The sequence below is a fragment of the Salvelinus alpinus genome, chromosome 18, assembly GCF_045679555.1.
Source record: "Salvelinus alpinus chromosome 18, SLU_Salpinus.1, whole genome shotgun sequence".
Lineage (NCBI taxonomy): Eukaryota > Metazoa > Chordata > Actinopteri > Salmoniformes > Salmonidae > Salvelinus > Salvelinus alpinus.
Genome location: NC_092103.1, coordinates 11,942,709 through 11,969,927, shown reverse-complemented (window position 1 = coordinate 11,969,927; position 27,219 = coordinate 11,942,709). Strand labels below are relative to the sequence as shown.

Sequence of the window (27,219 nt, the reverse complement as noted above, 5' to 3'; positions counted from 1 at the left end):
ATGACAATAATACTACACTACCCACAACACCATGCGTTAGACAGACACAGCCATGTTGTAGGAAATCCGTTTGTGGTGGATTACAGTAATCCGACAGCAGAGTCTGGACGATACATTTGATCACGACCAAAACCCAAACCGAGAGGCCTGGACCAAATGAGGTACAGCCAAGAACAAACAGATGAAATTAAGACATGAACTGATGCGCGGTGTGTAAACCTGAGCAAAGTGACAGTGAGATTGGCTGGAAATCGTTTCCTGGACTGGAGCGGTCGATTCATCTGACAGAAATTGACAGCAGCTGGCTAGCTAACGTTACCTCCGCAGCGCAGGGCAGAGAGACAAGGCAGGAAAAAAGCTTTCATTTAGTGGTTAAAGTGATCTTCCCCTTTCCCTCCCCCTCACATCTATAGCTAGCTAACTAATTTACGCTCCTGCCTAGTTGATCTGCACTGCCCTAGTCTGCAAGCCCGCTGCCGTAGAGGAAGGCTGCGGATCCAGAGGTGCTGTTCGAGCTAGTTAGCTAGCAGCACGGCTAGCTCATTTCACCAGCTAGCCTGCTAGCTACGCCGAGGAATTCACACCATTAGCTAGCTGTTTCCTGCTGGGGAAGATACACCGAGATGTCGGTGACGAAAGACCAAACGCCAACCAAACTGTCCACCACCGAGCGGCCCATTAAAGGTATACAATCGTATCTCTATTAATTCAGCAAGTGGTTGCAGAGAATTTAACGTTAGCTAGCTAGTTACACGATTATTACAGCTAGTTAGTTAACTAGTAATCAAGCTAACTAATTTAGCTAACTAGCTAGTTAGGTCATTGTTGTAAACTGTTTGGCTTGTTTGGCGCAAGTGGGATAATATGGCATCTGTTTATTTCCTAGCTACCTTGCTAGCTTGTTAGCCTGCAGTACTAGTAGGAGGACATGACATGTCATGATAGAATGTCAAGCAGGTAGCTAGTAAATATTTGACACCAAATAACTTAGATTTGGCCGTCAATCTTGGACTAACAAACTAGGTAGTCAACTGTTTTTGAGCCTCCTAGTCCTAGCTTGATTATATTTTTGTTGAATCTGACTGAACTGAAATAAATATTTGTCTGTCTGTTTGGTGTATGTCTGGTTCAGTAGACCTGTGTGTGTGTGTGTGAGAGAGAGAAAAAGAGAGTGTGTGTGTGTGATGGTCTACACACACACACACACACACGGTTCCTGCGGCATATGTTGAATGACTGTCAGTGGATTGAGTGCCATAGAGCGGGTCTTTTTGATTTACAGCCTGGGTGGCCTATTAGGAGGGGGGGGGTTGCTTTGTTACCAAATTGCAACATTTGCTTTTGAAGTATCTGCTTCTATTTGTAATGGACTTGAATGGTACAGCATGCAGATGTAAGGCCACAGTGCATAGCTACTGCACTGTCTCAACTGTAGCAGGTACTGCATGTAGCCTGATCTAACACTGATCTATATTATGAAAATAACAACAGGACTCGTGGACTTTGGGTTAGGCCACATGGAGTGACGAGGAGTAAGTAGTGACCTCTGGCTTTATGACAATGTCCTTTGTTGTGGACCCAAAAAGAGAGTGAGAGTGAGTGATAGGTTCAGTGGGTAAGTGGTGCTTGGGAGCATGAAGATGATGAGGTCATTATACCTGCATCTCTCAGACGCTGCCAGGCTAACCATCATCCTACAGAAAGCACTAGGCTATATACGATCACATTGCTAGCCCTCACACACTCATACAAAGGTCTATAGCATGACTGACATGACCACTGACCTCCCTGGCTGTGACTGACCAAGATGCTCCCCCCCCCTCCACCGCTCAGACTGGTCTACCTCCATTCTTGCTTCTTGCTCCCTTATCTTTTGATTTTGTTGTATTTCATCTTATTAATTGAAATGTTTTTCTTGTATGTGTTAGTCTACTCTAATTCAGCTTTTAGCTGGCATAGTACACATTCAATTACATTTCAAAAATATTCTTTAAGTTATATACACACACAATGTAACTTGTGTAAATCAAAATCTGCTGCATCTGATGTTACCTGTAGTTGTAAATGTATTTTTATAGCATTTAAAATAAAATAGAAAGTTGGCATCTCTCATGCTAATATTTTGATTAGTGGCAGACCGTTGTTTGTCAAAATAATGCAGCCTATGCCTTTAAATGTTTCTAGTACGACGCGAGCATGCATTTGAAAATAATTGGCTGCGATCAATAATCCGTTTTGGTCAGAGGTGTGTGTGTGTGGGCGCCTGTGTGTGTAGGTTGTCAATGCTCTGTGAGGGTTGACGTTTTGACCTTTTGGCTTATTTACCGATGGTAACCTGATCAGGCCAGCCAGCTGCATCGCTCTGCCTGTGTAACGACTATGTCTTTATACATGCATGTATGGATATGGGCCCTGATGCAGGTCCCAGGGAAGAACTCTATCATATACAGTAGCTATGCCCGGGACTAGAGTGTGTTTAGTGTGCAGTCACTCTGGATAAGATGAACCAGTATTCAGTGTATGGGTTAGATATGATGAACTAGTTTAGTGTGACATGATTGTCTGTCTGTGTGACCTGCTTCTGTTTTGAAGTTTTACACTAACTAGATCACTCGGCCGAGAAAGCCGATAGAGAGATATAGCGAGACCGAAGGGAATAAATATTTTTACTATTTTCATAGCGGAAATTATGGATGCAATACCTGGCGCCACGCCGACGATAACATAAAAGACTGGGTTCTAATGAATGAATGGTAGATTATTAATGTGGCTAGGATTTAACACTTAATATAGCCCGGAGACAGACAGACAAGAGCGAGAGAGACACAGATAGAGATGGTTATTTGCCAGTCAAACCTGCTCTTCCTGATAGAAGTAACTAGTCCTAATGCAAATGTGACGCTCTATTCTTACCCACTGACTCAGCCATGCAGTACACCCATAAACGCTCTCTCTTTCTCTAGAGCCACCTCTTTATGTGAAAGGATGGGCACCCTGAGGTCTCCAGAGGGTGTGTCCTGGGGTTCAATTGACCAATAGATACATTAGGGGGTGGGTCCTGGGGTCCATTGACCAATAGATGCTTGAGGGTGTTTAATGCACCAACTATTTACAGCAGTTAGCAAGTTAGTGTTAGTAGTAGAGGTCGACCGATTATGATTTTTCAACGCCGATAATGATTATTAGAGGACCAAAAAAAGCAGATACCAATTAATATATAAATGAATAATATATTTGTAATAATGACAATAACAGCAATACTGAATGAACAATAAACTTTTATTTTAACTTAATATAATACATAATCTATTTAGTCTCAATAATGAAACATGTTAAATTTGGTTTAAATAATGCAAAAACACAGTGTTGGAGAATAAAGTAAAAGTGCAGTATGTGCCATGTAAAAAAGCTAACGTTTAAGTTCCTTGCTCAGAACATGAGAATATATAAACGCTGGTGGTTCAACATTCCCAGTTAAGAAGTTTTAGGTTGTAGTTACTATAGGAGTTATGACGCGTCAACTATTTCTCTCTATACCATTTGTATTGCATATACTTTTTGACTATTGGATGTTCTTATAGGCACTTTAGTATTGCCAGCCTAATCTCAGGAGTTGATAGGTTTGAAGTCAAAATCAGCGCTGTGCCTCAAGCATTACTAAGAGCTGCTGGCAAATGCAGGAAAGTTTGAATGAATGCTTACGAGCCTGCTGCTGCCTACCACCGTTCAGACTGCTCTATCAAATATCAAATCATAGACTTAATTATAATATAATAAGCACAGAAATACGAGCCTTTGGTCATTAATATGGTCAAATCCGGAAGCTATAATTTCGAAAACAAAACATTTTATTCTTTCAGTAAAATACGGAAACGTTACGTATTTTATCGAACGGGTGGCAACCCTAAGTCTAAATATTGCTGTTACATTGCACAACCTTCAATGTTATGTAATAATTATGTAATATTCTGGCAAATTAGTTCACAGTTAGCAACAAGCCAGACGGCCCAAACGGTTGCATATACCCTGTCTCTGCTTGCACTGAACGCAAGAGAAGTGACACAATTTCCCTAGTTAATATTGTCTGCTAACATGAACTTCTTTTAACTAAATATACAGGTTTAAAAAAAGATACTTCTGTGTATTGATTTTAAGAAAGGCATTGATGTTTATGGTTATGTACATATGTGCAAAGATTGTGCTTTTATCGGCAATGCGCTTTGTTAAATCATAACCTGTTTGGCGAAGTTGAAGTAGGCTGTGATTCGATGATAAATTAACAGGCACCGCATTGATTACACTTAAAGTCGGAAGTTTACATACACTTAGGTTGGAGTCATTAAAACTCGTTTTTCAACCACTCCACAAATTTCTTGTTAACAAACTATAGTTTTGGCAAGTCAGTTAGGACATCTACTTTGTGCATGACACAAGTAATTTTTCCAACAATTGTTTACAGACAGATTATTTCACTTATAATTCACTGTATCACAATTCCAGTGGGCCAGAAGTTTACATACACTAAGTTGACTGTGCCTTTAAACAGCTTGGAAAATTTCAGTGATGTCATGGCTTTAGAAGCTTCTGATAGGCTAATTGACATCGTTTGAGTCAATTGGAGGTGTACTTGTGGATGTATTTCAAGGCCTACCTTCAAACTCAGTGCCTCGTTGCTTGACATCATGGGAAAATCAAAAGAAATCAGCCAAGACCTCAGAAACAAAATTGTAGACCTCCACAAGTCTGGTTCATCTTTGGGAGCAATTTCCAAACGCCTGAAGGTACCACGTTCATCTGTACAAACAATAGTACGCAAGTATAAACACCATGCAGCCATCATACCGCTCAGGAAGGAGACGCGTTCTGTCTTCTAGAGATGAACGTACTTTGGTGCGAAAAGTGGAAATCAATAGAGTTTAAATGTATTAGGGTAAGGTGTATGTAAACTTCTGACTTCAACTGTATATGCAACGCAGGACAAGCTAGTTAACCTAGTAATATCATCAAGCATGTGTAGTTTGATTGTTTTTTATAAGATAAGTTTAATGCTAGCTAGCAACTTACCTTGGCTCCTTGCAGCCACAAGGTCCTTTTGACGCTGCATTCGCGTAACAGGTGGTCAGCCTGCCGCTCAGTTTCCTTGTGGATTGCAATGTAATCGGCCATAATCGGCACCCAAAAAGGCCGATTTACCGATTTTTGTTATGAAAACTTGAAATCGGCCCTAATTAATTGGCCGTGCAGATTAATCAGTCGACCTTTAGTTAGTAGTGTGTATTCGGTTAATCCAGGCTGCATCACATCCGGCTGTGATTGGGAGTCCCATAGGGCAGCGCACAATTAGCCCAGCATCGTCCGGGTTTGGCCGGGGTAGGCCGTCATTCTAAATAAGAATTTGTTCTTAACTGACTTGCCTAGTAATAAAAAAAAATTTTAAACAAATTTTGTTTTATTTTGTTGTAGCGGTGCCCTACCCCCCTGGTTCCAGGCTGACTGTAAAGGACCTGTATGTAGATGGGAAGCCCAGTGTTGAGGTACTGAAGAGCCATCTGGTTAAGGAAGGCCGCCTTGAAGAGGAAGCAGCTCTACGCATCATCACTGATGGAGCCAACATCCTGCGACAAGAGAAATGCATGCTGGAGGTGGAAGCACCTATTACAGGTAACCTCTGACCTCTAATTAACCCTTAACATATTCCGACAGACGGACCTCTAACGTGTGTGTGTTGCAGTGTGTGGGGATGTCCATGGCCAGTTCTTTGACCTGATGAAGCTGTTTGAGGTGGGCGGCTCGCCCAACAGCACCCGCTACCTGTTCCTGGGGGACTATGTCGATCGAGGGTACTTCAGCATCGAGGTCAGTGTGTGTTTCAGCATCTGCTGTTTCATCTGACATTTGGAGTCATGGCCTGTTACACAGCCTTGAGTCGCAGGGCTTAGGAGCACGTCTTTAAATAGACATGAAGCACACTATCCAGTAGCACCGCCCTCCCCCACACAGACAAACAGAAACACACACTACCCTCCCTAACCCAACACACACTGTTGGGTTTTGTGTCCCACTTTAAAAATATTGTGGGAAGGCTGTGAATAGCATGTATTCTAATGAATTAAAGAGATACTCCGGTACTTTTGTAGTTCTGTAAGTAGCGCTGTAGAGCCAGTAGTTGTGAAAGTAGACCTTTAGAGACAAGTGGTCCCTGAAAATTCCGTACTAAGTCACATATGGTATGTGAAGATATGTGCCCCACGTCATTGCTCTCCTTCTTTCTGCTGTGTTTGCATCTCGCTAGCTCTCAATCAAATGGCAAGGAACTGAATCTCATTGTCTAGAACTTGAATTGCTAGAGGCCTGGCGCACAGGGGGGGGGGGGAGAAAAGATAGGAATCGTAGCCAAAGCTAGCGTCACGATAGGGATCGTAGCCAAAGCTAGCGTCACGATAGGGATCGTAGCCAAAGCTAGCGTCACGATAGGGATCGTAGCCAAAGCTAGCGTCACGATAGGGATCGTAGCCAAAGCTAGCGTCACGATAGGGATCGTAGCCAAAGCTAGCGTCACGATAGGGATCGTAGCCAAAGCTAGCGTCACGATAGGGATCGTAGCCAAAGCTAGCGTCACGATAGGGATCGTAGCCAAAGCTAGCGTCACGATAGGGATCGTAGCCAAAGCTAGCGTCACGATAGGGATCGTAGCCAAAGCTAGCGTCACGATAGGGATCGTAGCCAAAGCTAGCGTCACGATAGGGATCGTAGCCAAAGCTAGCGTCACGATAGGGATCGTAGCCAAAGCTAGCGTCACGATAGGGATCGTAGCCAAAGCTAGCGTCACGATAGGGATCGTAGCCAAAGCTAGCGTCACGATAGGGATCGTAGCCAAAGCTAGCGTCACGATAGGGATCGTAGCCAAAGCTAGCGTCACGATAGGGATCGTAGCCAAAGCTAGCGTCACGATAGGGATCGTAGCCAAAGCTAGCGTCACGATAGGGATCGTAGCCAAAGCTAGCGTCACGATAGGGATCGTAGCCAAAGCTAGCGTCACGATAGGGATCGTAGCCAAAGCTAGCGTCACGATAGGGATCGTAGCCAAAGCTAGCGTCACGATAGGGATCGTAGCCAAAGCTAGCGTCACGATAGGGATCGTAGCCAAAGCTAGCGTCACGATAGGGATCGTAGCCAAAGCTAGCGTCACGATAGGGATCGTAGCCAAAGCTAGCGTCACGATAGGGATCGTAGCCAAAGCTAGCGTCACGATAGGGATCGTAGCCAAAGCTAGCGTCACGATAGGGATCGTAGCCAAAGCTAGCGTCACGATAGGGATCGTAGCCAAAGCTAGCGTCACGATAGGGATCGTAGCCAAAGCTAGCGTCACGATAGGGATCGTAGCCAAAGCTAGCGTCACGATAGGGATCGTAGCCAAAGCTAGCGTCACGATAGGGATCGTAGCCAAAGCTAGCGTCACGATAGGGATCGTAGCCAAAGCTAGCGTCACGATAGGGATCGTAGCCAAAGCTAGCGTCACGATAGGGATCGTAGCCAAAGCTAGCGTCACGATAGGGATCGTAGCCAAAGCTAGCGTCACGATAGGGATCGTAGCCAAAGCTAGCGTCACGATAGGGATCGTAGCCAAAGCTAGCGTCACGATAGGGATCGTAGCCAAAGCTAGCGTCACGATAGGGATCGTAGCCAAAGCTAGCGTCACGATAGGGATCGTAGCCAAAGCTAGCGTCACGATAGGGATCGTAGCCAAAGCTAGCGTCACGATAGGGATCGTAGCCAAAGCTAGCGTCACGATAGGGATCGTAGCCAAAGCTGGCGTCACGATAGGGATCGTAGCCGAAGCTAGCGTCACGATAGGGATCGTAGCCGAAGCTGGCGTCACGGTAGGAATCGTAGCCAACGTTGGCGTCACGGTAGGAATCGTAGCCAACGTTGGCGTCACGGTAGGAATCGTAGCTAGCTATTGTTAGCATCTTAGCTATGATTCTTATTATGATACTAACGTTAGCATCATGAGAAGGATCTCACACACACTCTTTCTATCTTCAGTGTGTGTTGTTCCTGTGGACTCTGAAGATCAACCACCCCACCACTCTGTTCCTACTCAGAGGAAACCATGAGTGCCGACATCTCACAGAGTACTTCACCTTTAAACAAGAGTGTGAGTGGTCCTTGTGTATTTAGTGTGAGTGGTCCTTGTGTATTTAGTGTGTGCGCCTGTGTGGGTGTGCCTATGTGTGGGTGGGTGCATGGGTGGAATAGTAATAATGTCCTCTTTGTTGTGTTCTAGGTAAGATAAAGTACTCTGAGCGTGTGTATGATGCGTGTATGGAGGCGTTTGACTGCCTTCCCTTGGCTGCGCTCCTCAACCAGCAGTTCCTATGTGTCCACGGAGGCCTGAGCCCTGAAATCACCTGCCTGGATGACATACGCAAGGTATGACCCCTGACCTCTAACCCCTGACCTGCTCTGGGTTAACGTAATCATTTTAATTGGTTTAGCTGGCTATGTTAAGTGTTTTGACTGGTCTAGTGAGTTATTTAACTGTGTTTAATTGGGGAAACCCTGTAGATCAACTTTGTTTAACTCTGTGTTGACCAGCTGGATCGGTTTAAGGAGCCCCCTGCATTCGGACCCATGTGTGACCTGCTGTGGTCGGACCCTGGAGAAGACTACGGCTCTGAGAAGACCCAGGAACACTTTGCTCATAACTCTGTTCGAGGCTGCTCCTACTTCTACAGTTACCCAGCAGTATGTGACTTTCTGATGAACAATAATCTGCTGTCAGTAATACGAGCACATGAAGCCCAGGACGCTGGGTGAGTATTATCCATAATATGACGCATGAATAATATTCATATTAATAGTAGTAGTAGTAGTATAATACTGTTTCGTGATATAAACAGTGTATTTCCTGTTTAATGTGTATTTCAGGTATAGAATGTACAGGAAAAGCCAGACGACAGGTTTTCCTTCTCTGATCACGATCTTCTCCGCTCCGAATTACCTGGACGTGTACAACAACAAAGGTAAACAAATTACCAAGGCCACACTCCATTTCAAACCATGACAACAAGGTAGAAACCATGACAACGGGATAGAAACCATGGCAACACAGGGTAGCTAGATAGATTATGTATATATATGTGTGTGTGTCCTTGTAGCGGCAGTGCTGAAGTATGAGAACAACGTGATGAACATCAGGCAGTTCAACTGCTCCCCCCACCCCTACTGGCTGCCCAACTTCATGGACGTCTTCACCTGGTCTCTGCCCTTTGTAGGCGAGAAAGGTGAGTGTGTGTGTGATAACGTTGTGCTCCATGTTACCTTTGCAAAACTGACCTGTGAGATAATGTGGTGTGTGTGTGTGTGTGTGGTAACCCTGTGTGTGTGTGTGTGTTCCTACAGTGACAGAGATGCTGGTTAACGTGCTCAACATCTGCTCTGACGACGAGCTCATGTCTGAAGGAGACGACACCTGCGAGGGTAAAAAAAAAAACACGCTGTTTTTATATTGACTTTCAATGTAAGCAAATGATGAGGAGAGGCTGAAATAGCAGCATTTTGATTCTTCAAGGAGGAACTGAAACTTAAGGAAGTGAAGTTGTTTTTGACTGAAGTGCATTATTGCTCATCACAGATGAGGGTTGTTACAACAAAGATCTGTATATAATGACTAGGGATGGGGGTTTGAAATCATTTCACTATTGGAATAGTATCATGCATTTTTTTTCATATTCGAAATACATGTGACTCTTCTAACCTGAGCACTGCTGCGTGAGGGATCAAGGCTGCCGCGCTATTGCTGCAGCTGCAGATGGGCCGGTTTGTAATTTATGAGATGGGAACGAGCAGACGGGGGAAGAGAGAGCAACTCTACTACAGCCTAGACTATCTAACTTGTAGCAGCCACAGTGTTATTTATGACCCCATATAACAGTGCCTGTCTTGACTGGAGTAGCCTAGAGAAGCTAGCTCAGCTAGTTGAGGCCACATGCTGCACTTTCTCCCAAACCCCCATTCAGATAAAACAACAGCCTACCTGTTGGTTGCTCGTTGTAGCCTACTCTTTCTCATATCTGTAACTTTTAATTCTGTATTTTCATCCATTTTGCATTGCGTTAGTGAACTCTCACTCCACTTGCTACACGCTGAGCCTCTTTGCCCCCTTGATTGGCCAACAAAAACAACAAGTTACACACATGAAGGCTACCGGTCATCTGTCAGTATTTTTATGTGGCGCACCGTGCACATTGTTGTTTTATGAAATGAATCATTTGAAATGTCATGGTATGTTCTTGTATGCAACTATGTCACATGAATATTACATTTTGCTTTATTAGAGAAAACCTTTTCAGTTATAAAATAGGCCTATCATTGTTTTCTCGCTAAAATGTATACTCTCACAAGCATTCAAATACTAGCATCCGTTCAAATATTCAAAGAACCTTACACATCCCTAAAATTGACCAGAGGCTCATCTTGCCGCCCTTGAGTCGTTGTCTCAAAGGCAGGAAGGCAGGCGACAAGCTTAGGTGCAAGATAAGCCCATAGAAACGCATTGGGTTATTTTGGACAGATTTTGGCGAAAGTGAAACCTCTTGCTTCGCCTCTTCCTCTGGTTAACAGCATCAATTATAAGTTTGAGACTGAAGGTCTGCTTTTAAAGAGCAACTGCCCCTAAAAACCAACTTCTCATTTAGAAAATAGCCTATGTGGTGTTAATATAAGTCAGAAAATGAGTTTAGAAATATTTATTCTACTCTCAAAATGTATTATTAAGTGTAAATAAGAACATTTTGGTCGTAAAGTCCGTCTCATCCAAAACCGAGTTGTGAGATTTGTGGACGAGACAGTGTTGTGTGATTTGTGGACGAGACAGTATCACAACGTGAATGAAAGTGGGGTTTGTTTCAAATCAAACCACATGCCCCCAGCTGGCTGCACACAAGTAATGATCAATCCGGAGTGCAGCTGCACACGACCGTATATGGTACATTTAGCCTAGGGATCATTGGTAAATTGCACGATGACTTATAAACCTCAAACCAACTATATATATTTTTTTTAATTCATGTACACATTTTGAAAGCATTTAATGATAACTGAAAGGTGTGCCAAAATGAAAATATTGACTCATTTACATTGTGTAATCTATTGACAAACACTAGCCCCGGAGATATAGTGCCTTCAGAAAGTATTCATACCGCTTGACTTATTTCACATTTTGTTGTTTTACAGCCTGTTATCATTTATTTTTTAACATTTTTATAAAATATCACCCACACGCTTGCCATATACAGTTGAAGTCGGAAATTTACATACACTTAGGTTGGAGTAATTGAAACTCGTTTTTCAACCACTCCACAAATTTCTTGTTAACAAACTATAGTTTTGGCAAGTCGGTTAGGACATCTACTTTGTGCATGACACAAGTAATTATTTAGATTATTTCACTTATAATTCATTGTATCACAATTCCAGTGGGTCAGAAGTATACAATACACTAAGTTGACTGTGCCTTTAAACAGCTTGTAAAATTCCAGAAAATTATGTCATGGCTTTAGAAGCTTCTGATAGGCTAATAGACATCATTTGAGTCAATTGGAGGTGTACCTGTGGATGTATTTCAAGGCCTACCTTCAAACTCAGTGCCTCTTTGCTTGACATCATGGGAAAATCAAAAGAAATCAGCCAATACCTCAGAAACAAAATTGTAGACCTCCACAAGTCTGGTTCATCCTTGGGAGCAATTTCCAAATGCCTGAAGGTACCACGTTCATCTGTACTAGCAATAGTACGCAAGTATAAACACCATGGGACCACGCAGGCGTCATACCGCTCAGGAAGGAGACGCGTTCTGTCTCCGAGAGATTAACGTACTTTGGTGCAAAAAGTGCAAATCAATCCCAGAACAACAGCAAAGGAGCTTGTGAAGATGCTGGAGGAAACAGGTACAAAAGTGTCTACGTATATCCACAGTAAAACGAGTCCTATATTGACATCAACCTGAAAGGCCGCTCAGCAAGGAAGAAGCCACTGCTCCAAAACTGCCATTAAAAAAAGCCAGACTACGGGTTGCAACTGCACATGGGGACAAAGATCGTACTTTTTGGAGAAATGTCCTCTGGTCTGATGAAACAAAAATATAACTGTTTGGCCATTATGACCATTGTTATGTTTGGAGGAAAAAGGGGGAGGCTTGCAAGCAGAAGAACAGCATCCCAACCGCGAAGCACGGGGGTGACAGCATCATGTTGTGGGGGTGCTTTGCTGCAGGAGGGACTGGTGCACTTCACAAAATAGATGGCATGATGAGGCAGGAAAATTATGTGGATATATTGAAGCAACATCTCAAGACATCAGTCAGGAAGTTAAAGCTTGGTCGCAAATGGGTCTTCCAAATGGACAATGACCCCAAGCATACTTCCAAAGTTGTGGCAAAATGGCTTAAGGACAACACAGTCAAGGTATTGGAGTGGCCATCACAAAGCCCTGACCTCAATCCTACAGAATATTTGTGGGCAGAACTGAAAAAGTGTGTGCGAGCAAGGAGGCCTACAAACCTGACTCAGTTACACCAGCTGTCAGGAGGAATGGGACAAAATTCACCCAACTTACCTCCGACTTCAACTGTATTTCCAAGTAGATATAAGTCAAAACTAACTCGGTCACTCAGGGACATTCACTTTCTTCTTGGTAAGCAACTCCAGTGTAGATTTGGCCTTGTGTTTTAGGTTATTGTCCTGCTGTAAGGTTAATTTATCTCCCAGTGTCCGGTGGAAAGCAGTATTTGTATTTATTATGGATTCGCATTAGCCAAGGCAGCAGCTACTAGTCCTGGGGTACAGCAATATTAAGGCAGTTATATACAATTTTAAAAACATTACAATACATTACACAACATATTTCTCAACACATTAAGTGTAAGCCCTCAGGCCACTCCTCTACTACCTCATATCTCCAACACAAAATCCACGTCTTCACAGTCCCTGCTGTTCCATAAGGTGTATTTTTATCTGTTTTGTTACATCAAATTTTACTGCTTGCGTGAGTTATTTGATGTGGAATAGAGTTCCATTTAGTCATGGCTCTATGTAGTACTGTGCGCTTCTGGTAGCATGTCTTGTGGGGAATGCATGGGTGGCCGTGCTAGTGGTTTAAATAGACAGCTTGGTGAATTCAACATGTCAATACCTTTCTCAAATACAAGTAGTGATGGAAGTCAATCTCTCCTCTACTTTGAGCCAAGAGAGATTGACATGCATATTATTAATGTTAGCTCTCCGTGTACATTTAAGGGCCAGCCCTGCTGCCAATTGTAATTTTCCTAAATCCCTCTTTGTGGCACCTGACCACACAACTGGACATTAATCCAGGTGCAACAAAACTAGGGCCTGTAAGACCTGCCTTGTAGATAGCGTTGTTAGGAAGGCAGAGCAGTGCTTTATTGTGGGAAGACCTCTCCCCATCTTAGCTACTGTTGCATCAATGTGTTTTGATCATGACAGTTTACATTCCAGGGTTATTCCAAGCAGTTTAGTCTCCTCAGCTTGCTCAATTTCCACATTATTCATTACAAGTGAATGATTTGTCCCAAATGATTTGTCCCAAATACAATGCTTCTTGTTTTGAAATATTTAGGACTCATTTTTTACCACCCATTCTGAAACTGACTGCGTCTCTTTAAGTGTTGCGGGGGTTTCACTTGCTGTGGTAGCTGACGTGTTGAGTTATCAGGATACATAGCAATGCTTTACTCAGAGCCAGTGGCAGGTCATTAGTAAAGATTGAAAAAAGTCAGAGGCCTAAACAGCTGCCCAGGGGAATGCCTGACTCTACCTGGATTATGTTGGAGAGGCTTCCATTAAAGAACACGCTCTGTGGTCTGTTAGACAATTCACAATATAGCAGGGGGTGTAAAGCCATAACACAAGTTTTTCCAGCAGCAGATTATGATTGATAATGTCAAAAGCTACACTAAAGTCTAACAAAACAGCTCCCACAATCTTTTTATTATCAATTTCTCTCAGCCAATCATCAGTCACTTATATAAGTGCCGTACATGTTGAATGCCCTTCCCTATAAGCGTGCTGAAAATCTTTTAATTGATCTACTGTGACGTTTGCTTCCCTCCAGGCCAGTAGGCACACACATTCCAGTAGGCTTAGATTGAAGAGATTGCAAATAAAATTGTATCACATTTTATTTGTCACATGCTCTGAATGCAACAGGTGTAGACCTTAAAGTGAAATGCTAAATAGGAGTAGCAATATCGTCCGCTATCATCCTCAGTCATTTTCTATCCAAGTTGTCAGACCCAGGTGGCTTGTTATTTTTTTCACCTCTTCCACACTTACTTTACGGAAATTAAAATTACAATGCTTGTCTTTCATACTTTGGTCAGTTATGCATGGATGTGTAGGTTCAGAATTTGTTATTGGCATGTCATGCCTAAGTTTGCTAACCTTGCCAATGAAAAAATAATTTAAGTAGTTTGCAATATTAGTGGGTTTTGTGATGAATGAGCCGTCTGATTCAATGAATGATGGAGCAGAGTTTGCCTTTTTGACCAAAATGTAATTTAAGGTGCTCCACAGCTTTTTACTATCATTCTTTATCATTTATCTTTGTTTCATAGTACAGTTTCTTCTTCTTTTGGTTCGGTTTAGTCACATTATTTCTCAATGTACGGTGTGTTTGCCAGTCGGTTGTGCAGCCAGATTTATTTGCCATTCCCTTTGCCTCATCGCTCTCAACCCTACAATTGTTCAATTCTACATCAACCCACACTGATTTAAAATGTTTTTACATACATTTTCTTAATAGGTGCATGCTTATTTAGTAACTGGAATAAGCAATTTCATAAATGTGTGAAGTGCAGCGTCTGGTTGCTCCTCATTATCCAGGCATTATCCATCACGACTGGCCGTGATTGGGTGTCCCATAGGGCGGCGCACAATTGGCCCAGCGTCATCCTGGCTTGGCCAGTGTAGGCCGTCATTGTAAATAAGACTGACTTGCCTAGTTAAATAAAGGTTTAAAAAAAAAATGACACACCACATCTTCAACATAGGAATCAGTAGAAAACGTCTTGTATGACCTCTTATACACACTATATTAGGCCCAGCCTTTGGAACTCTTGTTTCCCTGGGTTTGGCTGCTATATTATGATCACTACATCTGTTGGATTTGGATACTGCTTTAAAGCAGATTTCTGCAGCATTAGTAAAGATGTGATCAATACATGTTGATTTCATTCCTGTGCTGTTTGTAACTACCCTGGTAGGTTGACTGAACCAGGTTGCATGCACTGATTAGTTTGAAGCTTTTTCTTGAGTGGGCAGCTTGATGAAAGCCAGTCAATATTTAGGTCACCCAGAAAATACCTCTCTGTTGATATCACATACATTATCAAACATTTCACGCATTATCCAGATACGGACTGTTTGCACTTGGTGGTCTATAGCAGCTTCCCACGGGAATTGGCTTTAGGGGAGGCAAATTAATCATCTGTAGCTATATTACTTCTACAGCATTTCCTCTAAGCTTTACAGGAATATGACTCAGAACATACACGGCAACACCTCCACCATTTGGCATTCCTGCCTCTTCTGAAGATGTTGAAACCATGTATTGCTACCACTGTATCATCAAAAGGTATTATCTAAGTGACTTTCAGAGATAGTCAGTATATGAATGTTGTCGGTTACTCGCAAGTTCATTTGAGCACTTTTTGGTGTTTCTTTTTGTATTGCTTTACTTGACAAGCTTATTAGAGGTAGACATGACAGTGATATTTATGTTTAAGCTGATGATGCAGGGTGAGCTGCACACAGTGGTCTTCCTTCTAAGGCAAACCGGCTCAGTGCTAACAGTGTAACTCAGGTTCATAGGCCCATGATTACTGCATACAAAATATGTAGGATTGGCAGAGACACTCAGGGGAGTTAGAGGGACAGAAATGAGGTTACTTACATTATGACTGCCAACGCCCCTGGGACAATGTACATTTGCAGCAGCACTAGGACAACGCGGCGACTCGAGGGTAGGGATGATCTGAGCTGGGCTTGGGTCACTGATAAATCATTTTCTCAAAGCAGCCTTGAAATGCGTGGACAGGGTTAGGGCTGGGCGATATGGCCAAAATATCATATTAAGGTATTTCAACAACAACAAAAATGACGATTTGACGGTATTTTATGTTTTTAAAATAATTAAAGTAAAAAAAATATTGAAAACAAGTAGTGCGTGGTCCTAGGGTGGCAACACATATATTCAAAGTGATTTTCAATGGGTCTTTCTCCGTTCTGATTGTTTTATGCTTCAACCAAAAACAATTTTCAGCATTTTCATACATTTCAGATCATTTCCACACTGCCACGAAGGGATGCACGATATGGGCAAACAATCTAGGCCATATTTTTCAGCAAATGTTGCAATATCGATTTGACTTGCAATTTAGAGCAAAACACTTGGGTGAACTGTTGTAATCATGGAAATAGAATGATTAGCCTAATTCTATAGTTAGAATATAATAGTGTGCACTTTTAATAGTGTTTGACATGACAATGAATTAAAATGCAAGGGAGGAATTATTGTGGCAGGGTAGGAACCAAAGTGTTGATAAGTGTTTCCTCGGGGATGCTATAATCTTGGGCTACATTTAATGTTTTCTCTTAGCTACTTCATGTAGCTAACATAATCATTCTTTGCATATTACTCTTTGATTTAGAAGGTACTGTTGCACAAACAACATGCTGATTTAGGTCTATATCACTGGTATTACCAGGTTGTATAGCTATTTACATTTGCTCTGACTCAGTACATTTATTAGCTAGCCAGCCAGCTAAAACGGTTTAGGCCCAACTTGCTAAGAAAAGACAAACTAGCTGTTTGCAGATGTAACAAACACAAACTAATAGTGTAATTATAGAACGCTACTGGATTTATATTAAGTTGCAAAGTGAAAACAGCATTGTTGTCATCAACAATGACCTCATCTGGCTTAACTGGTGCCTCCAGAGATGAAACCTCATCGTCACTCAACGCCTAGGTTTACCTCCACTGTACTCACATCCTTCCATACCATTGTCTGTACATTATGCCCTGAATCTATTCTGCCACGCCCAGAAATCTGCTCCTTTTATTCTCTGTCCACAACGCACTAGACGACCAGTTCTTATAGCCTTTCACTGTACCCTTATCTTACTACTCCTCTGTTCCTCTAGTAATGTAGAGGTTAACCCAGGCCCTGTAGCCCCCAGTTCCACTCCTATTCCCCAGGCGCTATCATTTGTTGACTTCTGTAACCGTAAAAGCCTTGGTTTCATGCATGTTAACATCAGAAGCCTCCTCCCTAAGTTTGTTTTATTCACTGCTTTAGCACACTCCGCCAACCCTGATGTCCTAGCCGTGTATGAATCCTGGCTTAGGAAGGCCACCAAAAATTCAGAAATTTCCATCCCCAACCACAACATTTTCCGCCAAGATAGAACTACCAAAGGGGGTGGAGTTGCAATCTACTGCAGAGAGAGCCTGCAGAGTTCTGTCATGCTATCCAGGTCTGTGCCCAAACAGTTAGAGCTTCTACTTTTAAAAATCCACCTTTCCAGAAATAAGTCTCTCACTGTTGCTGCTTGTTATAGACCCCCCTCAGCACCCAGCTGTGCCCTGGACACCATATGTGAATTAATTGCCCCCCATTTATCTTCAGAGCTTGTACTGTTAGGTGACCTAAACTGGGATATGCTTAACACCCCGGCCGTCCTACAATCTAAGCTAGATGCCCTCAATCTCACAAATGATCAAGGAACCTACCAGGTACAACCCTAAACATGGGCACCCTCATAGATATCATCCTGACCAACCTGCCCTTTAATACACCTCTGCCGTCTTCAACCAGGATCTCAGCGATCACTGCCTCATTGCCTGCGTCCGTAATGGGTCCGCTGTCAAATGCCCACCCCTCATCACTGTCAAACGCTCCCTCACTTCAGTGAGCAGGCCTTTCTAATCTACCTGGCATCCTGGAAGGATATTGACCTCATTCCGTCAGTAGAGGATGCCTGGTTATTCTTTAAAAGTGCTTTCCTCACCATCTTAAATAAGCATTCCCCTTTCAAAAATTGTAGAACTAGGAACAGATATAGCCTTTGGTTCACTCCAGACTTGACTGTCCTTGATCAGCACACAAACATCCTGTGGCATACTGCATTAGCATCGAATAGCCCCCGCGATATGCAACTTTTCAGGGAAGTTAGGAACCAATATACACAGGTAGTTAGGAAAGCAAAGGCTAGCTTTTTCAAACAGAAATGTGCATCCTGTAGCACAAACTCCAAAAAGTTCTGGGACACTGTAAAGTCCATGGAGAATAAGAGCACCTCCTCCCAGCTGCCCACTGCACTGAGGCTAGGAAACACTGTCACCACTGATAAATCTATGATAATCGAGAATTTCAATAAGCATTTTTCTCCGGCTGGCCATGCTTACCACCTGGCTACCCCTACCCCGGTCAACAGCTCTGCACCCCCCACAGCAACTTGCCCATGCCTCCCATTTCTCCTTCACCCAAATCCAGATAGCTGATGTTCTGAAAGAGCTGCAAAATCTGGACCCCTACAAATCAGCTGGGCTAGACAATCTGGACCCTCTCTAAAATGATCTGCCGCAATTGTTGCAACCCCTATTACTAGCCTGTTCAAACTCTTTCGTATCATCTGAGATCCCTAAAGATTGGAAAGCTGCCGCGGTTATCCCCCTCTTCAAAGGGGGAGACACTCTAGAACCAAACTGTTACAGACCTTTTGCCTTTTCTAAAGTCTTCGAAAGCCAAGTTAACAAACAGATCACCGACCATTTTGAATCCCACCGTACCTTCTCCGCTATGCAATCTGGTTTCCGAGCTGGTCATGGGTGCACCTCAGCCACGCTCAAGGTCCTAAACGATATCATAACCGCCATTGATAAAAGACCATACTGTGCAGCCGTATTCATCGACCTGGCCAACTTCACCATGCTCAAAGCGATTTTCACTGTTTACTTTTTCTTATTTTTACCCATCTATGAATTGGTGCCCTTCTTTGCAAGGCATTGGCAAACCTCCCTGGTCTTTGTGGTTGAAATTGTGTTTGAAATTCACTGCTCAATTGAGGGACCTTACAGATAATTCTATGTGTGGGGTACAGAGATGAGGTAGTCATTCAAAAATCATGTTAAACACTATTATTTCACACAGAGTGAGTCCATGTAACTTATTACGTAACTTGTTAATCACATGTTGTATTCCTGAACTTATTTAGGCTTGCCACAACAAAGGGGTTGAATACTTATTGACTCGAGACATTTTAGCAATTTTGAAAAACAATTCTACCTTGACATTATGGGGTATTGTGTGTAGGCCAGTGACAAAACATAAAAATGGAATCCATTTTAAATTCAGACTGTAACAACAACAATGTGTAAAAAGTCAAGACATGTTAATACTTTCTGAAGGCACTGTAGGCTATCCAAAGTCAAACCAACTTTGCCACGATCGCACACCAGCCTGCTGAAGGTAACTGGCTAAATAGTTTGGCTAACACTTCCCACCTGCAAATGCACACACGAAATGCCCAAGTCAAACCAGACCCCGACACCAACTCACGTTTAAATTCCGTCATGGCCGCTAGCATTTCTTAATGAACCAAGTGTAAAACGTGGCCAAATCAGGAAGGGCAGTGGCCCTATAAACACTGTTCAGTCTTAAATATCTGTTGTTGCACAATACCTTATCAAAGCTTCTATTGATGCCACATGCCAGCTGAGTATCAGCTGAGCTGTGTGCGTGTTTGTGCGGGTGCACGCGTGTTCGACTTTAAAGGTGAGTCGAGATGGACTGATCTACATATCCCCTAGCATCATAAATAACTACTCAATAATATTTATAGATCAGTCGGTCACAATTTACCCATGAGTTTTGATGCTCTTGAACACTGCCAGTGTGTGTCGTGATGTGCGTGTGACTATGAAGGGTAGTTTTAGTTTCACCAGTCCCTTACCTCTCCCCCCCCTCTCACTCCCCATTCCTCTCTCTGTCTCTCTCTCAGCTGGAACTTCTGCTGTGAGGAAGGAGGTGATCAGGAATAAGATCCGAGCGATCGGGAAGATGGCCCGTGTCTTTTCTGTACTCAGGTAAGTGTTTGTGTGTGTTTGTCTCTATACGGTTTTATTGATGACGTAATCAACCTCTGTAAAGGTATTTTTTATTTTATTTAACCTTTATTTAACCAGGAAGGGCTCATTAAGGTTTGAAATCTCTTTTTCAAGAGCGTCCTGGCCAAGATAGGCAGCACCAAGTCATTACACAATTACAGACAGACTACTTGTAGTTTTTCATGTTATCTAGTAAAAACCATAGAATTCACAGGAGTATAACAAAATCATAAAACAGCAAATTAAAAACATTGACAAGTCAGGGAATCAGTCTCAAAATCCTTCATCAGTGATTTAAAAATACCAATCAGAACAAGTTCTTCCAGTTTAAACGTATTTTGTAAGGTGTTCCAAGACGATGGCGCTGAGTACATAAAAGCCCTTTTACCAAATTCAGTTCAGACATTTGGAACAGTTAGCAGGATAAAGTCCAGCGAACGAAGAGAGTACCCACCACATTTCTGAACAATAAAAATGCCCAAATAAAATGGTAGTAAACCCAAAATGGCTTTGTAAATAAAAGTATACCAGTGACTGAGCCTACGAGTGACTAGAGAAGGCCAGCCAACCCTGGTATACAAAGTGCAGTGGTGCGTAAGGGTTTTGCAGTTTAAAATAAATCTCAAAGTGCCATGGTAAAGAGTGTCAATTGATCTCAAACACTGAGCGGTAGCATTCATATATAAAATATCCCCATAGTCTAGTATAGGCATAAATGTAGCTGATACTAGCCTCCTTCTGGCTTCAAAAGAAAAACAGGCCTTATTCCTAAAATAAAATCCCAACTTCAGCTTCATTTTTTTGTAAGTTGTTGAATATGCAATTTAAGAGAGGCCGTCATCAATTAAAATTCCAAGATATTTATGAGGTTACAGTCTTAATCTCATTGCCCTGACAGATAGTAATAGGTGAAAGGTTCTGAGGTCTATTTCTTGCTTTAGAAAACACCATTAGTTTAGTTTTGTCATTATTGAGGATAAGCTTAAATTGACACAAGGTATGTTGAACAGTATAAAAAGCAGTTTGCAAGTTCTGGAAAGCTTTTGTGAGAGACGACGCACAACAATAAATAACAGTATCATCAGCATAAAAGTGAAGTTGTGCATTTTGCACATTTTTGTCTTAATTATTTATATAAATAGTGAATAAGAGGGGACCAAGTACAGAGCCCTGGGGCACACCATTACAGACAGTATTGATGAAAGATTATATCTGGCCTTGGTTAGGTTTAGCTTTCAATACAATCTGTGTACGGTGCCTCCCTTGTAACAACCATGCTTTTGAATTTGAAAATGGAATTTGTGTGTGTTGACAGAGAGGAGAATGAGAGTGTGTTACAGCTGAAGGGGCTGACCCCGACTGGGGCCTTGCCTGTAGGAGTTCTGTCTGGAGGACGGCAGACCCTGGAGAGCGGTATGTATACACACCTAAACCTACACACAAACATACACCTACACTCATACACTCTAACCTGAATTACTATGGCATCATGCTTTCTCTTTTGCCTGCACTCAAACCCACCAACAGACAAAACCTTCATCACACCCCCCCCTCTCTCTCGTTCTTTCTGACTCACACACTCATACACCCACACTACTAAATCACTCTCTCCTTCTCTCTCCCAGAACACACACTACCTCTCACTCACACACCAATCCCTAATCCACATTCTCCTTAAACCTACAAAAATCTTTAAACCTCGATCAAGCTCTTAAACCCAAAACATTCCTGCTCTCCTTCTGCACTAACCACTGTGACTGGGACGATCATGTGTAAATCCTAGTACTCCTGTGTCGGGGTTGAGAGGGCAGGGGGAGGTTGGGGATGTAGTTGAATGATCTTTGACTGACTGACGGACTGACTGACTGGATTGATAACAAGTCACTGACTAGATGTTTAACACTCTCTAAATGCATTGATAACATACACTGCATGGCCAGTATGTGGACACCTGCTTGTCGAACATCTCATTCCATAATCATGGGCATTAATATGGAGTTGGTCCCCCTTTTGCTGCTATAACAGCCTCCACTCTTCTGGAAGGCTTTCCACTAGATGTTGGAACGTTGCTGCAGGGACTTGCTTCCATTCAGCCACGAGCATTAGTGAGGTCGGACACTGATGTTGGGCGATTAGGACTGACTCACAGTCTGCGTTCCAATTCATCCCAAAGGTGTTTGATGGGGTTGAGGTAGGGGCTCTGTGCAGCCCAGTCAAGTTCTTCCACACCGATCTTGACAAACCATTTCTGTATGGACCTCGCTTTGTGCCCGGAGGCATTGACATGCTGAACAGGAAAGAACCTTCCACAAACTGTTGACACAAAGTTGGAAGCACAGAATCGTCTAGAATGTCATTGTATGCCATAGCGTTAAGATTTCCCTTCACTGGAACTAAGGTGCCTGAACCATGAAAAACAGCCCCAGACTATTATTCATCCTCCACCAAACGTTACAGTTGGCACTATGCATTGGGGCAGGTAGCGTTCTCCTGGCATCTGCCAAACCCAGATTTATCCGTCGGACTGCCAGATGGTGAAGCGTGATTCATCACTTCAGAGAACGTGTTTCACTGCTCTAGAGTCCAATGGCGGCAAGGTTTACACCACTCCAGCCGATACTTGGCATTGCGCATGGTGATCTTAGGCTTGTGTGCAGCTGCTCGACCAAGGAACCCATTTCATGAAGCTCCCGACGAACAGTTGTGCTGATGTTGCTTCCAGAGGCCGTTTGGAACTTGGTAGTGTGTTTCAACCGAGGACAAGACTATTTTTTACACGCTTCAGCACTCGGTGGTCCCGTTCTGTGCGTTTGTGTCGCCAATCACTTTGCGTCTGAGCCGTTGGTTCCTAGACGTTTCTACTTCACAATAACAGCACTTCAGTTGACCAGGGCTGATTTGTTGAAAAGGTGGCATCCTATGACGGTGCCATATTGAAAGTCACTTAGCTCTTCAGTACAGGCCATTCTACTGCCAATGTTTGTCTATGGAGATTGCATGGCTGTGTGCTCGATTTTATACACCTGTCAGCAACGGGTGTGCCTGAAATAGCCGAATCTACTAATTTGAAGGCGTGTCCACATGCTTTTGGCCATGTAGTGTAACTCACTATAGATGATGTTTAACACTGAATGCATTGGCAACATAATTCACTGACTATAAATGATGTTTAACACTCTCTGGATGCATTGATTACTCACTGATCTGGTTCTGTTGGTAATGTTAACTCTCTCTCTGTATGTTTTGGGCATGGCTCTACTACGCACGCTTACACAGCTACCGTAGAGGCAGAAGAGGCACGAGGTACGCAAGTCATTTGTCATCTCTCTTTCTCTCTCTCTTTCTCTCTCTCCCCTCCTCCCTCCGCAAAGTTTGAGCTTATTGTTGTTTATGTACATATTACCAAGTCTACCTTCAACCCATCAGACACTAAAGGGGGGGCGGGGTGGGGGGGGTTCTACTAAGATATATGGAATTGGTTATTTGATTTGAAATTTTAAGACCCCTTGAAGTAACTCCCAAAAATGTAAAACATTTTTTTTATTCATTATTATTTTGGGCCATACTGCTATTAGCCTATACAAACACATTGAATAACAGATAGTTCCCAAAAAAATATCAAGGAATTTTGTTTTTAAGTGTCTCTCCTATATCGGAGCGATATTAGAAAGATCAGGAAGTGTTTTTTTAATCAATTTTTTTATGTTTACATGTATTTAACCCCATATTTTTGGCATTAAATCGTCTCCATATATTCTGTACTTCCATTCATTTTCTTCAACTGGTACCGGGGACCTTGAGACGAGTCTTGTTGAGGCCAGTGGGCATCCCCGGGCAAACAACCCACATGTACATGTTTGTGAGAGTCACCTTTGCACAGAGGGGTCATATTAGTTTGTAGACCAAACGGTTCGGACCTTACAGACAGAAGTTGGCGGATCATCTGTACAAACTTCAGACGAGTCTGCCACTTGTGGAGGTCGTAGAGCAAAATGGAGAACGCCATCGTGAGAGTCTCATCTTTCCACAATAGTTTGTAGGCCATTCGGACGCTACAGATGATTTTTTGAGAAGACCAATTTTCGGGATGTCTCATGGTCTGACAAACACTGCTCTAGCTCTGTCACCTTTCACCGCAGATGCAGAAGTGCGACATAGGCAGATGCGGTGGATTGAGTTGCATCCATTATTATTATTATTTTGTTAAACATCTCTAGCTTATTTATTATGCTAATTTGATTTCCCCGGGGGCGCGGACATCAACCTTAGGGGGTTTAAGGTATTTTTTGACAACGTTAAGTGCCGTTTTGTGTACATAAAATGTTGCCCATTAGTCAGTATTGATCTACATAACTACCATGTAAACAGGGTTTCTCATAAGCGTACAGGAACATGCAGATTTTTTTTGTTAGCTTAACTAGCAACACAAAATATCAGGCTATTGACCTTAAAGTATCAGACTGTTTATGCCAGTTCGCTCCCCTCCACTCCCTCTTTCTCTACCCTCCACTCCCTCGTTCTCTCCCCTGCACTCCCTCTCTTTCTCTCTCCACCACCTGGTCTCAATCTCTCTCTCTCGTTTGTTTGCCCATGCTGCCTTGATGTTCTTGAAGTAAGTGTCTTACCTCTAACCACCAAGTCTAACAACTAAACCTCTCTAGTCTGAGAAAAAATAAGAAACCCACACACTGTTCTTTCTAGTATCACAGTGATACTAGCAGGAGCAGTGATGCTAGCAGGCAGGAGCAGTGATGCTAGCAGGCAGGAGCAGTGATGCTAGCAGGCAGGAGCAGTGATGCTAGCAGGCAGGAGCAGTGATGCTAGCAGGCAGGAGCAGTGATGCTAGCAGGCAGGAGCAGTGATGCTAGCAGGCAGGAGCAGTGATGCTAGCAGGCAGGAGCAGTGATGCTAGCAGGCAGGAGCAGTGATGCTAGCAGGCAGGAGCAGTGATGCTAGCAGGCAAGAGCAGTGATGCTAGCAGGCAGGAGCAGTGATGCTAGCAGGCAGGAGCAGTGATGCTAGCAGGCAGGAGCAGTGATGCTAGCAGGCAGGAGCAGTGTGCAGGTTTCTTATTTTTTCTCATGTTACCATGCACCTGCAACAAAGAGCTCAGATTGGCGAGTGCCATTTGAATAAAATATCAGACTACTATTTACCATGTATTAGCGACTAAACATTACCATATTAAACTAGTTTACCATGTATTAGCGACTAAACATTACCATATTAGACTATACTAGTTTACCATGTATTATCAACCTAACATGACCATATTAGATTATACTAGTTTACCATGTATTAGTGACTAAATTAACATATTAAACTATACTAGTTTATCATGTATTAGCAACCTAACATTACCATATTAGACTATACTTATGACCACTACCTAGTACCTTCTAGACTAGAGCCTAATCCTTCCTCTTTACCATATACCTCCCTTACCTAGCATCATACCAAACCTAGCGTTGTATCCCCCTTACCCTCTTTGTACCCTGCAACTGTGGTGTGTGTTGGGTTCCTGCACTGATGCTAAACTCTACATCTCTCCTCCAGCCATCCAAGGGTTCAACCCGCAGCATAAGATCCAGTCCTTTGAGGAGGCCCGAGGTCTGGACAGGGTCAATGAGAGGATGCCCCCCCGCCAAGATGCTCCTCCCCCTTCCAACAACCTTACAGCCAGCGCCCCACCCGACAAGAACGGAACCAACACACAGGCCTAGACACCTGGCCCACCTCCCTCACTCTGTCTCCCTCTGTTTTTCCCTTTCTCTTGTGCCTTTCTCCCTCTCTCTGCTGTCCTCTCTTTTTTTCACTCTCTCCCCTTCCCTCTTCTTCTCTTCGTCTCCTCTTCTTTCTCTCGTCTCTTTTCTCCCTCTCTTCCTCTCCTTCTCTCCCTCTCTTATCTCTGTGAGGGGCAGTAGGATGGGTCTTTCTTACTTGGCCTCCAGAGAATCAGTCCAACATCATGTTTATTTATTTCATCTAGAATGAATCTAATGTCATCAGTTTAAAAGTGGATCTGAACAAATGACACATGATGATTAAATCTACAGTGTACATTTCTATAAATGATACATAACGATTCAATATACAATGTACATTTCTATGTAGACTGGCCCTAGGCTGGGGCTTCACTGCCGTATTAAATAAAAGGCAAATCCATTTTGTAATTTTGAGTTGATATTTGGGATAATATTCAGAACACATTTTTATCTGTTACTACTTTGTGTGCTTGGCAAAGGAAGACCTGTGCTGTAACTCATATAAAGGTCTTTACTCATCTAAGATATAAAGTATCTAGGCTATGGTGCCTAAAATATGAAGTACCTACGCTATGGTGCCTAAGATAAAGTTTAAAGTACATTTGCTGTGTCTGTTCGTGTCCCACCCAAAAAGAGCAAGCAAGAGCACTTGAATAAAAAAAAACGAGAAAAATCGATTGGAACCTCCATTGCATTAAATCCATCCTTTCTTATGCCAATGATAGTGTGACAGAGTATTGACATTTATATTATATATGTACATTATAAATGTTCCCTTCTCTCAATGTGATTTTGACTTTGTTTTTATTATTTTATTTTTACGAAAAGTAGAATTAGGCGTTATACCTAGCTCAGCCAGGGGGAGGGAGGGAGGGGTGAAGTAAAGATGAGTTGTCTCTTTTCGAAGATGTCAGTCGGTTACCAGTGGAGGAGTTGAAGATTGTGTGTGAGAGAGAGAGAGCAAGATGTATGAGTGAAAGGTTTGTGTGTGGAGAGGATGGTGGTAGGTGGATGATGACTAAGAGGAGGCGAGTCGGTGAGAAGAGTGGCTGTTTGGAGTGTGGGTGTTTGGATGGGGGTGGAGGTATTGGGGCGTTAATAGAGAATGGTGTTGTGGAGGTGTACTGTATGTGAGGGGGTGGGAGAGGGGGGCCGGGGCCTCATTTTGTTTCTGACTTCTGTTCCAGCTCCTCAACATATCTCACAGAATGTACAGAGATTGTTTAATCAAGGTTTTTCTTAATAGCTGAATAAAAAAAAT

General features: G+C 42.9%; 1 protein-coding gene across 3 annotated transcripts; it reads left to right on the top strand.

Moving 5' to 3' along the window:
• LOC139543771 (serine/threonine-protein phosphatase 2B catalytic subunit gamma isoform-like) lies at window positions 1–26,743 on the top strand. Of its 3 annotated transcripts, none has more exons than XM_071350165.1 (13): window positions 1–684; window positions 5,464–5,661; window positions 5,732–5,856; window positions 8,047–8,158; window positions 8,288–8,433; window positions 8,599–8,816; window positions 8,932–9,026; window positions 9,162–9,287; window positions 9,406–9,483; window positions 20,088–20,172; window positions 21,509–21,606; window positions 23,470–23,496; window positions 25,750–26,743. In XM_071350165.1, the coding sequence occupies exons 1-13, from the start codon at window positions 624–626 to the stop codon at window positions 25,914–25,916; spliced, it is 1,536 nt and encodes a 511-aa protein (XP_071206266.1). In that variant the 5' UTR covers window positions 1–623; the 3' UTR covers window positions 25,917–26,743. The 3 variants fall into 3 exon arrangements, with proteins under 3 accessions (XP_071206266.1, XP_071206268.1, XP_071206269.1); XM_071350167.1 differs by having other exon boundaries at window positions 25,759–26,633; XM_071350168.1 differs by lacking the exon at window positions 23,470–23,496 and having other exon boundaries at window positions 25,750–26,633.
• The last annotated feature ends 476 nt before the right edge of the window (window positions 26,744–27,219 follow it).